Source organism: Cebidichthys violaceus, unplaced genomic scaffold, assembly GCF_023349555.1.
Source record: "Cebidichthys violaceus isolate CVI_PGR_0920_01 unplaced genomic scaffold, fCebVio1.0.p SCAF_11, whole genome shotgun sequence".
Taxonomy (NCBI): domain Eukaryota; kingdom Metazoa; phylum Chordata; class Actinopteri; order Perciformes; family Stichaeidae; genus Cebidichthys; species Cebidichthys violaceus.
Window position 1 is genome coordinate 12,385,026 of NW_027176274.1, and position 14,501 is coordinate 12,399,526.

Sequence of the window (14,501 nt, forward strand, 5' to 3'; positions counted from 1 at the left end):
TATAGGGAGCCAGGAGCAAACGGCTCAGTTCATCAAGCTGAGGGGGAGAACGACGGCCTCTTCACCGGGGACAAACATTCAGCAACCGTATGGAGCTAAATCCAGATCAAACGTTTTGATCAGTTGAAAAAAAAAATTGAACCTGAAAGTTCAAGTTGTGGTCCTGAACATTGAAAAATACATCAATGTATTCAAAATAAAAATAAGTGAATGAAAAGTTTTTTTGAGTTGAATATAATTTTGATTCATTCTGGAATTTTTTTTAATACATTTCTTTTTTTCATTTTTCACTTTCATATATATTTTGATATTTAAGGTCTTATATTTTTCTGTTTCAGATTTTATATTTTCAGATTAAAATCTTTTTTTTCGGTTTCAAATCTTTTTTTCACTTTCAGATTGTTTTTTTTCAGTTCAGACTTTTGACCCTGATCTAGCGTGGGTGGCGTGGCATCAACTGAGAGGGGCTTGTTATCATGAATGACATAACAAAGAAGGCTGCGGACCGTCCTCAACCACGTTGGGCACTGCGAGAATTATGATTCAACACTTTCTATACACCATATTCACGTGAATGCAGTGGGGAAAAAACTCTGAGCGTCAGCTATCCTGAAGGAAACTTCGGAGGGAACCAACTACTGGTTTGATTAGTCTTTCGCCTCTATACCTATACTTCAAGGTACATTTGTGTTTTTACTTTTACAAACAGAGGTAGCGGTAAAAGAGTACTGTCAGGTACATACTGTTGGCCTAAATAGATCATTGAAAAATTTGAGTCATTGCACAATATCAAAATTAAATGATGATATGACACGGTCATCTTGTCATACCACAGTCACTGATAGGTCTGTTATTCAAATTTTTAAGCAGCCAAAAGAACACATTCCCCAATACTCAAATTCAGTTCAACGTCAATCGTTCTGCTGTCCTCGATGGAGCAATTAGGGGGTTCAGACGGCTCTCCTATGACCCAAATAAAAAGATGTCCATAAAATTTACAGTTGAATTAAATATTCCTAATGAGGTTGTGGTGACTAGTATGTTTGGGTCTTCAATGGGTTCCAATGAAATGATCTGCTCATGTATTTCTTTACTTCAAGGCGTTTTGGCCTCTGGGTGTGCACCAGGTCAATGACTGGATCAATCAACCCATCATTCAATTATCTTAACTACGTAATCCCTTGTAAAATCATTTGTCACGGCTCATCATAAATTCAGGAGTAAGAGCAAAGGAAAGTCAAAGGAACACTGTTGTGCTATCAGGCACACAAATTAATCAAAGCAAAGTTGTCAATATCTGAATGCCAATAATAGCATGTGTTGAGGAAATGACAAAGACCAAACTGCAAACAATGGAGAGACGATCAATATGTGGAATTGGAATCTATTGCTGAAGCAGTGGTTGGGTCAAAGACTTGAAGCTGGATCGAGATATTTGGATCTGACTCGTTTGAAGTGAGACTCACAGGACCACAGAATTGGAGATACAAAACAATCTGTCCAGTCAGTGTTTTCTCCTCAGAATTAAATATGGCATCTCAGACATCACCAGTTGTTTGCTTACTGCAAAATGTGAACAGACGCAGTACATCCTGGTATTTGTAGCAAACTGTATTTGATATACTATGTATTAGGACATACTAGATAGTTTTCTGGCATATTAATAGAATGGAGGTATGGTTGTTGGAACACACATACATAAACCTTCACTAAACCACTGAACTGATCAGTGTTTAGGAAAAGAATGCAACACAAATGAGCTTTTATGTTGGTGGTTTGAGAGTTGACCAACAAATCCACTAAAAGAGGAGATGATGGTTTCCACAACTCTGCACTACTACATGCATGTGAAATAAAATAAACCCAAGTAAGTGTGCAACAAAGTAAAGCACATGATGACGCTCAAAATGCTGTGTGATTAATTACAGCGAGCATAACATCATTATAATCTACAATAGCAGCCAGTTTGGCTGTCAGTGTTCAATAGATCTGTTCTGTTATGAGACACTTTGCCCAACAACACATGTACCCATTTGAAAACATGACAATTGACACATGCATGCATACGCACACACACACACACACACACACACACACACACACACACACACACAGAGTTATGTTTTCATGGCTTTGGGGATATTACATTGACTTACATGAATTTTCCTGGAGACTTAACCGAACCATAACCTCAACCAACTCTTATCCTATCTGTAGGTGCCAGGTATGGCCTGTGCCATTTTGTACACCCTTTTTTGTCACTTTTGGTAATTGAGTCACGTGATGTTGGGGATAGCAATGGGGATATCAGCTGTAGCCAGTAACAAAATGTTCCTCCTGGGCTACCCTGGTGAAAAATAAATATGCTAAATATATTTAATCTTAGCATACTTGAGTATACTCTAGTATACTTGAAGCCCTACTAATTATCAGTATACTTAAAGAGTGCTATTTTGGAACAACTTATTTTGTACTTAGTAGATTTTAGTTGTGATTAAATACTAGTTATGGACAATTTGAAGTGTATTTAGTATATTTTTTTGTGCTAAATTGGAACAACTTAAAGTATACTTGGTACAATTTAAGTATATGACTGTATGTATTAATATACATGCTGATAGCCAACTTAAATTATACTTTTTTTGTGTTTTAAGTATATTTGAAATGTATTAGTATTTTACAAATATGTAAATATTACAATATTAATATATTTATATTGTGGTAATAGTATACCAAAAGTTATACTTTTGGCTTATTCCAATTACTAAGAAAGCACACTTTCTTATTACTATGCTATATTACTTTGTACACTACATACTTTTACATCACAATATTATAGATGTATTACCAGTATCCTAAATGCTGAATGAACTTCCCAGATAGTAATCAAACACTTTAATGAAATTCAAATATATTCTTAATATATTATATTTATAATAGTACATTGCAAATACACTGCCAAGAATTGTACTATTTGCAAATATATAAAATGTACCAACATCGTAAATCTAACAATTTGCAAATTAAAACTTTAAACACTTTCAAATAATTGTAATATAATGCATTTGAGAAATATAAGAAAAATATACTTAAGAGAGCAAAACATGTTCTGATTTAAGTTTACATGGTACATGTATTACTAAACAAAACAGAATGACCATGTTTCAGATTAAAACACAGAAGAACACTGAACCATCAAAAAGAATTGCACCACTGCAGACTCTCGCTCACTAAATAGAAACACAAACATGATCCACGTTATGTTCCTTTCTTTTGGTTGAACTGCTCGTTCACTTCCGTCTGATGACCGCACGCACAGCCGAGGCACTCGTCTGCGGAGACTCTTGAATAACAGCGTCTGTTAAGAGAAGAGACGAGAGATGTCACAGCATATTCATACAACATTTTCTTCTATTTTGACTACACAGGAAATCCTGTTAAACCAATATTATGTTTTGAACAGTAAATCAGGATTAACTTGAGGAACTATATCAATATGATATGCTAATATTCCTACCAGTGCAGGTCAAACATATTTCATCACTGGTGGTGTGTTTACCACGAACATGTGATCCTGCTGCTTTATAAATCACAGAAGCCTTAAATTGTCTACATACGACTCAAATTACCGACCTGTATTGGTCTGCACTTTGGCAACGTCCAGTTGTCTTTTAGGAGGTCCCACTTTCCCAGACTTCCCAGTCAGGGTGGACAGTGGAAGGACCTCCTTTGTGAACACCAGGGCAGCCAGCTCCTGGCAAAAAAGGGTCACGCATGATCGATTAAACTGTCACTGTGCTGCCAGCCAAGGTGTGCTGTATATGAGAGAACCAATGGAACACAATATACAGTTGGAAGATCTCTACCTACCTATTATGAATTGATAGACATTATTCACATATGAATATGACGAGCCGGATCTTCCTTCCAGCTCCTCCTCTATTGCTGACGACCATCATTATGTTGCCTGTGTATTTGTCAAGCTGTGCCAGGAACGTGGCTTGACCAAAGTGGTTATACGCATGAATTCTGCATTTACCTGAAAAAAACAGTGAAAGAAATGTTTTATTGTTGTAGCTTGCAATGTTTAAGCAATTCATACCTACTTCCTACTGATTTTCCACACACCTTACATTCCCATACTCTACCTAAAGGAGAAAAAAACCCAACAAGGTCAAGATAGAGCCAACATTTCTGCAGAAAACTATGGCTTAGTTCATATAGAACTTATCAATGCCATCATATGTCATGTTACTCACCTGCATTGAGAGGTTGCCTGGACAAGACGTGATCTACTTTGTTGATTCGGCCCCGTAGTGTTGTACCTGAAAGTAATGGAAAATATTACAAGGTTAGTTTTCAACCAGAATGACAAATAACCAGCTGCAGAGGTGCGTCTGCCTGATCTTACATTGTACATATTATATTGTATATTATTCCATATTTTGTTACACCAAACCACATTCCCTGCATATGAAACTATAACATTAATTGGCAATAAATCGGATTTATTTTATTTATTTTTTCAGGCCACCGCAGTATAACGAGCCACTTATACTGTAATGTCAACCAACTGTGTAAACCTCTCTGCAGTTTAGCTCGTGCCGAACTCGAGCAGCAGGTACAGCCGGTTAAGATGTAGGTAGCCTGTGTTAGCAAATGACGCAGCCTGAGCGGCATTAGCATAACCGGCTATAGCCTAGATAACCATTAGCAGCAGAAGGGCGTTCCGCCTCGGGGCATCGTGAAACGAAGCATAGTATCAGGCGCCGGTTGCGACAAGCCCCGCAGTGCACGACAACCAGCGTTGTTACCTTTCACGCGGTGTTTCTAGCTAGTGCTGAGCCAGATAGCAAGTGCTAGCGAACCACGATGTGACTATAGCCACATGGTGGAAGTTAGCTGTTGACGCACGCAGCCTGAGCGGCAGCAGCTTGGTGAGCAGAGTGTTCTCTACCGAAGGTCCTCTGCTTTGGAAGCAACGTCGCGACGAAGCCAGAGTATTTCACAATCAGCGCAACTATGCTAACTGGCGCCAAAGCCGCTAACTCGTGCTAACTCACATAGCAGGCCATTCAGCATCAATAATAATTAACATTTTCCTCAAGAAATATACACATAATGTACTGAAATATAAGCATGAATAAGATGTACTAAAACGGCAAGATATCAAAATAGTTTAAAAATGTGCATCCGGTGCATTTGTTTCAATGGTAATTTAGAGCATACATTTTGAAATATAAAAAAATATGTTTGAAAACAAAGTTCAAAGAAGTACATTCAAGTAATTGCACAGAACTTTCACTTAAAGTATATTTTTTTTATAATATATTTCTTGAAAGTATACTACAGTACTACAATTATTTTAAAGTGTGTTAAAAGTTGAATTTTGAAAATAGGTGAAAGCGTAACTTTTGTATACTTTTTATATATTTACAGAAAGTTCAATTCTTTGATAGTATATTTGCAGTGTACTATTGAAAATGTCAGTATATTTTAAATACAAAAAAGTACTTTTTTTTTTCGCCTGGGTACTGTAGGGCTGGGTAGGCCTTAGCCCCTCCTCCTGGTTCCCAATTTGTTTGGTCCATATATAAGCCATACAATGAGCTGCGTCTTTCCCTCTCTCTGACCCCCAGGCTTCGGTAGGTGCGAAGATTAGTTTTTTTAAGTTGAGGCATATTTGCTGTGGGTTTCACCCTTTGTCCCATTTTATTCTAGGTCCAGCTCTATAGAGATTCTCACTTCCCCGTCGAGCCTTCCGGATGGGGGTTGTGCAGTGAGCAGGCAGGAGAGTTTTGCATGGTTTTGTGTTGGTTCATTCATTTACCCTTTTATTATAACCTGTATTACTAAGTATATTAGATGTATACTTTTTTACTGTTTTTAACCTATTAGGTGTTATGGACACCCTGTTAATTGCTGTAATAAATGTTAAAATCTTGGGGTAATCCTTGGTCTCGGTAAATCATTCACTGCCACATGTACCCTTAAAGATAATCTGTGGGCTTTTTAGTGGTTTGAGCCGGTATTAAAGGTGCAGTGCACTGTAAATTCTAAACCCAATCTGGGCCTTGCTGTGGCCCGTGGTCACAAGTAGTTAGTTGGATGAATGGAAGGAGAGGGGATGAGAGAGAGAGCCTTATTTTTTATTAATCGCTATTTACACACTATACACTATTTTCACTACTATTATCATTGCTTGATGGCGTTGATCACTGTCGATCACCTTTGTACAACAAGGAAAAAGCGAGTTTGAATACTTATGGATGTGTGTTATTCAGCACGTTTGTTTGTTGTTTACAAATAAACCTACAAAACTCAGCCACTGGAGCCATAATTCCTTTACTGCCAGCTCGTCCGCAGGTTAGTCTCCCCTACTCTGCCTCTCGGTGACTCATTTTAAGTTGCTGATAGTCACCTCCACTGTGGATGCTTTCAGGTCAGCGGCAAAATCACTTTCATAAAACGATATTACCGTACATATTGCATCCGGCCTGACTTGTGACCAGGTATATCAATCAGTTTGCATTCCTGGCTGTTATATATATCAGACCAATAAACTTCCTCCTGTTCAGTTATAATGGGGGCCACATGGTCTGCTATAGCCGACACCTGTGACTGAGTTTCCTGCCAACAGATGGTTCCAAAACAAGGAGAGACACACACCTATTCTGCACAAACTAAAAAGGAAACTTAAAATAAAGAATCCCATATTGACATGACTTTGAATACTTTGTCCTCTTTTTAGTAATTTTGTCTTTTTTCAGCTTTTTATTAATTTTATTTTAAAAGCTCCCTGGCATTGTAGTTTTTGTGTTTTTTAAGGGCAACATTTGGCCTTTAATATATGGTATGCTAGCTGCTATACAGCCCCCCCCCCCCCCCCCCCAAAAAAAAAAAGCTAAATATTATAATCTCATAATCCTCATGCTCACTTTTTCTTCTCTTCTGTCCTCGTCGGGATAATACTGTAAGTCACTTATTATATTTTGTCAGCCAAGTAGAGTTTCCTGAGCCAAAGCCCCTGAAGGTAACGTGGTGAAGTGATGTTCACTGAACTGTGAGTGTCTAGCAGCAAAACACTGAGTTGCGTTGTTAATAGAGTGGATGACAGACAGACCTTCTGCATATCTATTTAATGTGACAGCAGAGGCATGCACCGAGATCAGAGTCACTGCTTCCAGAGAAAATTCTCTGACTGAATAAAAGTCTCCCTCTTTATCGTTAACATGTCTTACGCCTCTCCACAGTCCATTAACTGCCCCTGAGGAGTTAGAAACAGGTGTTGTCTGTTACTGAATTAGCGGAAGGATGTAACACTTACATTTTAACTCACATAATACCTCAAACAGGCATTTCCCTGCTATTCTCAGGTGTGAAACAAATCCATCTACTTTCCATTTAAGCTTCTCTACTATCAATTATATTTTGTAAATGGTCTGTTTACTGCCTCTTCCTGCTCCTCTGGGAAGCTCTTCCTCTTAATTTACAGTTGGGAATTTTGTGCCCAGGCCTGAAAAGCAAACAGAACTAAGTGCCAGGTTGGACGTAAAACTGAATGAAAACTTGTTACAGTTGTTTATGTTGTCAATAAACAGAAGAGAAGGGGACAACTAAATTATAGCACAGCTCTTACCTTTACTTTACCTTTGCAAAGTGCATGGCACAAACTTGGCACCACATCATTTCCTTGAAAGAACAGCTCTATTTAAACCATGTAAATATTTATTATTAATCATTCATTTAGTGTATCATTTGCTTGCCTGTAGACAACTTGCACAATAGTTAGCTGACTAAAATAAAGTGTTTCTGCTAACTGCAATCATTTATTTTACCTGCTAGTTGAATAGTAGACTACAGTATCGTACCTTTCTTTACATGAACACATGGCTCACCTCTTCAAGTACTACTCTGAGCCTTCCACTCAGCACTTGTTGTATTCGTATTGGTTTGTTTCTGCACTGTACTTTTGCTCTGGTTCATGCTCTTAGATGCTCGTGTAAGCAAGGAGATGCACTTATGACTTCTGGTGACCAGTAGGTCTCTTGAATACCTATGTTAAATACACTTATTGTAAGTCGCTTTGGATAAAAGTGTCTGCTAAATGACTGTAATGTAATGTAATGTAACATAGCATCACCCTATTGAAACATTGGCCATTCTGTGATTTCTTCTTCGAATCAGATACCTTTAATGTTATATATTCAATTAGTCATTGACAGAATATGAACAGTTAACTAATATCACTGATTATTAATTGAAGTTAGACATCAAGCAAACATGATTTAACATTCCTGTCTCCGGCTTTTTAAATACAGGGATCTTTTTTTTTGTATCATTGTTCAATAAGTACCTTTTTTCGTCCTTGATTGGACAAAACAAACTCATGATGTCATGACATTATTTGTTATTCTTTTATTTGAAAACCAATTTTTTTTCAATGAATCACCGAAATAATCAAGTGTAAATAATTGTTTGTAGTTTACTAAATGTGTCTGATGTGTCTCATCTTACTTCAGTGCTGAATTAGAAAATATGATGTGCTTTAAGCTCACCTCTCTTCTCCTCCTCCACTAGCCTCTTCCTCCTCACTGCTGTAGCCATGGTGATAAACCTGATTGATTAGATGTCATCTGATTCCAAATCAGCAGAAACAATCTATGACAGCAGATGGTAACCAGACAGATTGGAGAGCTGAGGGAGGGAGGGGTGGGACAAATTAAGATTAAACTACTTCAGCTTGTTTGCATGTACAAATGTGTTGGTTACACAAGAGGGTTGCATCACACAGTTGGTCAACACAAACTTTTTCACCACCAAATTCCAGTCATCTAATCTGTTGATTAAATCCACAATGGGGTTCCTGCATAAAACCAAACTAACAAAACAAATGATGTCATGAGAGCGGGGTTGGTTGGGACAGAGGGACAGTTGGGACATTGTCTTTTTTAGCAAGTTAGAAAGTAACTATGCCTATTTTGTTCAGCATGTTCATAGTCAACATCAGCCTCTTCACTCGTAACCTTAAAGTGGAGACAATTTGACCATCCCTCAATTTTGTATTTGTTTTGAAATCTACAGGGTACAAGTACGTTTTTGGCTCATTTGTTACATTTCTTCTTCCATAAATTACTTCTATTTTTATTTATGCCACGCACATACAAAAGCATTGTTGGAAAGCTTATTTTATGATCTGTCACTTGATGCTTGTATTAGCTGTCTGATTTTTTGTTGGTAGCTAATCCAAAACATTGTTTTCAGACCATTAGCGGGACGTTTTATTTCCTAACATGAAGAGCCCAGGTAACTGGACGTCTCCTTTACCCGGGGTGAAGGGAGGATACTTGGCGTTGGTGGGGCAGGTGCAGCATTTGGGGGAGGGGGGGGACACTAAACGTTTTTGGTGCCATTTTTTACAGTGTACAGACATTTGTTTTCTCCACCATCTGCACAGGGGTGAAGGCCCTTTGGTGATTTATTCACAGCTATTTTGTTAGTAATGATTAGCACTGACATTTTCCTCCAAGAGATAAGCAGATCAAAAACAAAATGCCAGAACCTCAGTACCAGCCTACAAGTACAAACTGAACCACAATATCATAATTTATTCTTCTGTGGTGCACACATAAGTTGTAATAAAAGGCACTAAACTGAGTAGCCTTTATTAAACTCGGTGCCCATTTGCTTGGATAAATGAGCTGTTTTGATATACAGCCGTCATTCCCTCACCCTCCTTCTCCAAAACCCTCTAATCAGCACTGGGCCCATTAAGGTACTGCAAATGGCAAAGCATGTGCTCTGGTGAAATTAACAGTTTATGACCAAACCGAATGTTGTGCACTGTGGTTTACAGATTCCCAGCTATCTGTAATCTGCTATCTCATTGAGATTTAAAACTCTCATCACCAGCCAAGGCTTCACAGATACGACACAATCGTTCTTTAGACAAAGGATGCACTGAGCTGTCACTGTTTTACTGTGGACGTTATAATGGACCAAATAGGTGGAGGTAATTTATGTTTTGGCAATGAGACTAAAACACTTTTTGTTTCTATTTAGATACAGGTGCTCAATTGACGTTATACTGACTGGATCCAGGAAAAATATGGCGTCAATGGAAGTAGTTTCACATTAAGCAGATCTAGTCAACAAGGCTGGTAATAAGTGCACTGGGTTGTAACCTTTCAAAATAAAACGTGCTGCGCTTTAAACAAAGCTAATCTGTGCACGCATCGAAATCGGGATGAAATCTGAAAATGAAAGCTGGAGGTTTAACAACAAACATTCATTATCCTGCGGTTTCGTCACTTCGCTCCGTTTTTTTTTCTTTCATAGGAGATTGGGATGTGTTATCTTGCGCACAACCAGGCGAGGTTGGATGGGAGAAACATGCAGATCTTTTACTGAAGGATGAGATATGCACCTGACAATATGACGGACAGGGAGGAGGACAGGAGGGACTGCGGAGTTTTTTTTCACCTACGCACTGTTACCAGCATTTTCACTCGAGTCAACATCATAAAAAACTAAAGAAAAACAACATGGAGGTAACTTTACGTGTTGCTGCTGCACTGACTCTTTATTGGGTTAGAGATGTGAGACTCTTGAATCAGTTGGCTCTGTTGTTTTTGAATGTGCAAGGTAAGTTAAATGCCATGTACTTATCCTGCACTTCTACAAAACCTTTGCTCTGCAGCGCAGTTTCAGAGGTTTGCGCTGTTCTTAATGTCGGCTCAGCTGATTGCAAGCTTGAAATATTCTTAGTTTAAAGAAGCTAAAACTTAAAACATAATGCAATTATTAAAACAAAAAACGATTTAAACGGAAAACCTACCCTTAAAGTTACTCCTGCTTGCGCCAAACAGGCAGTTCATCTGCTAAAAAAAAAAAAAAGAAGCCCAGCGCTGAAAAGAGAGATGTTCTGAGTTGGCAATGCGTTAAAAAAAATATAGATATTTTTTTCTTCCTTAAACAAATAAGGAAAAATGCCAAATGTGTTATAAATCTATCCATTTCCAGTGCTGTTAAAGTAAATTTCACAAGTCAAAATATGATGTAATGCTTTTTCTCTTGAGATAACAAGCATGGATCTCAAATAATCGTTATCTTACTAAATGGCTTTATAAGTTGCGTTTGATTTTGTAGTCTTGATATTGTTTCAGCACCTCGGACAGCGCTGGACTCTGCAAGCAGCAAATGTGTAGTCCTCCACTAGGGGACACCACGAGTCCCTCATTTTTCAGAGTCCTTTGTCCCTTATCTCTAGCCAAGTTTTACAATTTGACTATAACAATATCATAAGAATAATGTCATTATGTTGTTGATAATAGTTTGTAGTTGATCTGAATTTAGTAGTTTAACGTTTGAGGTGACTGTGGCGAAGTGGAGAGCAGAGCTGCCTTTCAATCAGAGGGTCTCCTGCTCTACTAGTCTCATGTCAATGTGTCCTTGAGCAAGACACTTAACCCCAAAATGTCTCCCGTAGCTGCGTCTACGGTGTGTAGATAGATACTGAATTGTAAGTCGCTTTGGATAAAAGCGTCTGCTAAATGACCGTAATGTAATGTAATGTAATGTTTGTTTCAGAATTGTAGTTAATTAATTGGACATGTAGCAGAAAATGGAAATAGTCAAATAAATTAGTACCTCAAAATTGACGAAGAGCACGAGAGTTTTCGTGTATGAAATAACCCCCCATGCCTAATATGTGGACATTGTATTTGTCTCAGTTTCTGGCTATTAGTCGTTGAAACAGAACATCATCCAATCATGTCACTTCTACTGACTTCTACTATTTTCTTCAGGATAATTCCAGTGTGAGGACAGAAGCATGATGCTCAGTCCTGACCAGCCCGAGTCCGACCTGCCCTGGGGACAAACGGACACGGTGACCCTTCTGGACACGTTCAATGTGCAGTGTGGTTCCATGCCAGCCGAACTCAACGATGGTAATGGCAAGGCGCGCTCCGTGCACGTGCCCGCCCTCAGCAGGGAGGAGAAGAGGCGGAAGAGGCGCGCGACGGCTAAATATCGATCTGCGCACGCCACCAGAGAGCGCGTCCGCGTGGTGGCCTTCAATGTGGCCTTTGCAGAACTGAGAAAGCTGCTCCCAACGCTCCCACCAGACAAGAAGTTGTCCAAGATTGAGATCCTGCGACTGGCGATGTGTTACATCTCCTACCTCAACCACGTGCTGGATGTTTAGAAGGACCAACAGGAGGATGGACTGAGGCAGGATGACTGTTCATAGCCATCACAGATGAATGATTTCTGTATATTGATACCAGTAGATACGGGAATGTCCTGGGGTTATAAGGTCAAATTAAACTATAATGGCACACTGTAGAGTGTAGACTGTCATGCATCTTAATTATGGTAACATCACATTAGTAATTCATCATGGGAAAGAGTTGCCGGACTGCAGGCTTACTGTCATCAACAGGATGAAAAGAATGGACATATTTTGAAAGGTTCTGTATATTATATTGTTGTAGCCAAACTACTGAAACATTGCAATGCTTGACCTTACATTTGCTGCCAGTGATGTGACTTGTCTGTGTGCACTATTTTGTAAATACATTAATTTCAGTTTCACAAAAGATATTCTACTGGACGTTTGTGTGCCTATGTGGGATTCAGTTGCAGTTGAAATTAAATCCATTTGTTGAGAATAAAGTGGGACAGCCTGAAAATATGAAAGAAACATTTTAGATGCTGTTTATCCCCATTATCTTACAATAGTTCTGACATTTTTTATTTGAAGGTCTTACTATTAGATTTCCTCGTACAATGTGTCTTCTGAAAACTTTTTTTTTTTTTTTTAGCTCTATTCATTTCAAGTATAGCCATGAAGGGAAGCTATTACAGAAGCTGTTCCTCTATCACATGGGTGAGGTCTTGGTATTTGTTGGGGTTTCTCTCCCTCTGGATGGGGCAGGTGTTTCACCAGACAAACCAAAACAACCATACTACCGCCATCTGTCTCCTTCCTCTCTGGACACACACACACACACACACACACACACACACACACACACACACACACACAAGTGGACATACATACAAATGATTGAGTAAAGTAAACATATCAAGACAAGAGAGAAAGAAGTGGTAACTCTTTGCTTAATATTTTGGGATGAATGCCAACATGATTTGATTAAGACTTTAGCCCAAAATATCAAAAATCAAAGCAAAACAGTCCTTTAGACTGACATTTGAGGTTCTTCTGAGTGTTCTTTACATTATGCACTGGCTTTGCAAATTCCCAAAATACGGCTTTTATATTTTCTTATGAGATCAGGCAGTGGATACAAACTCTTGCACGTCCCTTTGACTTTTCTCTCCATTAGTCAGGAGCCGTCTGTGCTCCCTCTCTCATCCCTTTATGTGAGTCTCTGCGGTGTAATGTGGCCCGAGGGGCTTGAGGTATTGTTCGTGTCCACTCCAGCAGTAAGAGTGACAGCCCTTTGTCTGAACACTGCACAGTTCACACACTACACACTTGGACTACACACTGGATACAATAGGTATGTTGGGAGGAGAGGAAAGGCCAAGCCTAACATCAGATTTTAAGATAAATGAGGCAGTGCTGTACAGGCCATACATAGATGGTTATTTATATTCTGTAGTTTTTGCCAAAGTGGGTCAAATTCTAAAACTAGGCAAGAACTGTAAGCTAAGTCTGCATAGAGCTCTGACACACGCCACAAACTGTGTTTGGAAGGAGCAGCACTGCCCTCTGATGGATATAGGGGGAGATTTAACTGTTAAAAACTTCATATTCTCTTTTTGGCCTCTGTGGATATACATTTTAAAGAAAAACTAGCACAGGTTGCCAATTTGTTTGAACAGGCCTGAAAATGTATTGATGATATTCAAAGTAGCTATTTGTGGTTTGTTTATGCCTTGAACCATTGAAACCCCTGCTTTATTTGCATTTAGCTGTTCTGGAGCTTTCGATCATATCACATGAGATTCGTCAGCAGATGGAGTTCAGTTGTTATGAAATTGTAGTTGTTCAAATGTCCATATTGTTCATGTTAGCTAATTAAAAACGTGCAAAATAATAAACAGAGTTGATCTGTCGATATCATCAAAAGCTCTAGAACATTTACTCAATGGAGCTTGGAGTGAGATTATTTTGTCAGTTGCAATCTTGAATGTCAAGAATAAATTCAATGTTGCTGTATTGTGTATCACTGATATTAATTTGGTTGTTTCTTTTTACAAATACCACCATCCTACCAGCTCTTACCAGTAAAAACATATAGGTGAGACCTTCATTTCAAGACAGGGCCTCAAGATCAGACATTGAAGCTGGACCCAAGGCCTTTATCACGTCATTAGACAGATACAATACAGTGAACCTGGTGGTCTTGGGACTTGGTGCACTTGCAACAGCATGTACAATACATGTATGTACAATGGGTTTTTATGGGGGGGGGTTTTATAAAGAAAATTCAATGAAGTACCTAAGCTAAAACAAATTACATCCACAC

At 38.7% G+C, this 14,501-nt stretch overlaps 1 protein-coding gene and 1 long non-coding RNA gene across 2 annotated transcripts; one reads left to right on the forward strand and one right to left on the reverse strand.

Moving 5' to 3' along the window:
- Nucleotides 1–3,021: 3,021 nt before the first annotated feature.
- Nucleotides 3,022–4,140, reverse strand: LOC137891036 (uncharacterized). Its single transcript, XR_011105324.1, has 4 exons — nt 4,129–4,140; nt 3,871–4,039; nt 3,634–3,754; nt 3,022–3,358 (listed from the first exon to the last, which is right to left on the reverse strand). It is a non-coding gene; the product is annotated as an uncharacterized lncRNA (long non-coding RNA).
- A 7,693-nt stretch (nt 4,141–11,833) lies between these two features.
- Nucleotides 11,834–12,208, forward strand: nhlh2 (nescient helix loop helix 2). The gene has a single exon (XM_068735455.1). It carries the CDS (start codon nt 11,834–11,836, stop codon nt 12,206–12,208), a length of 375 nt encoding a protein of 124 aa, XP_068591556.1.
- The last annotated feature ends 2,293 nt before the right edge of the window (nt 12,209–14,501 follow it).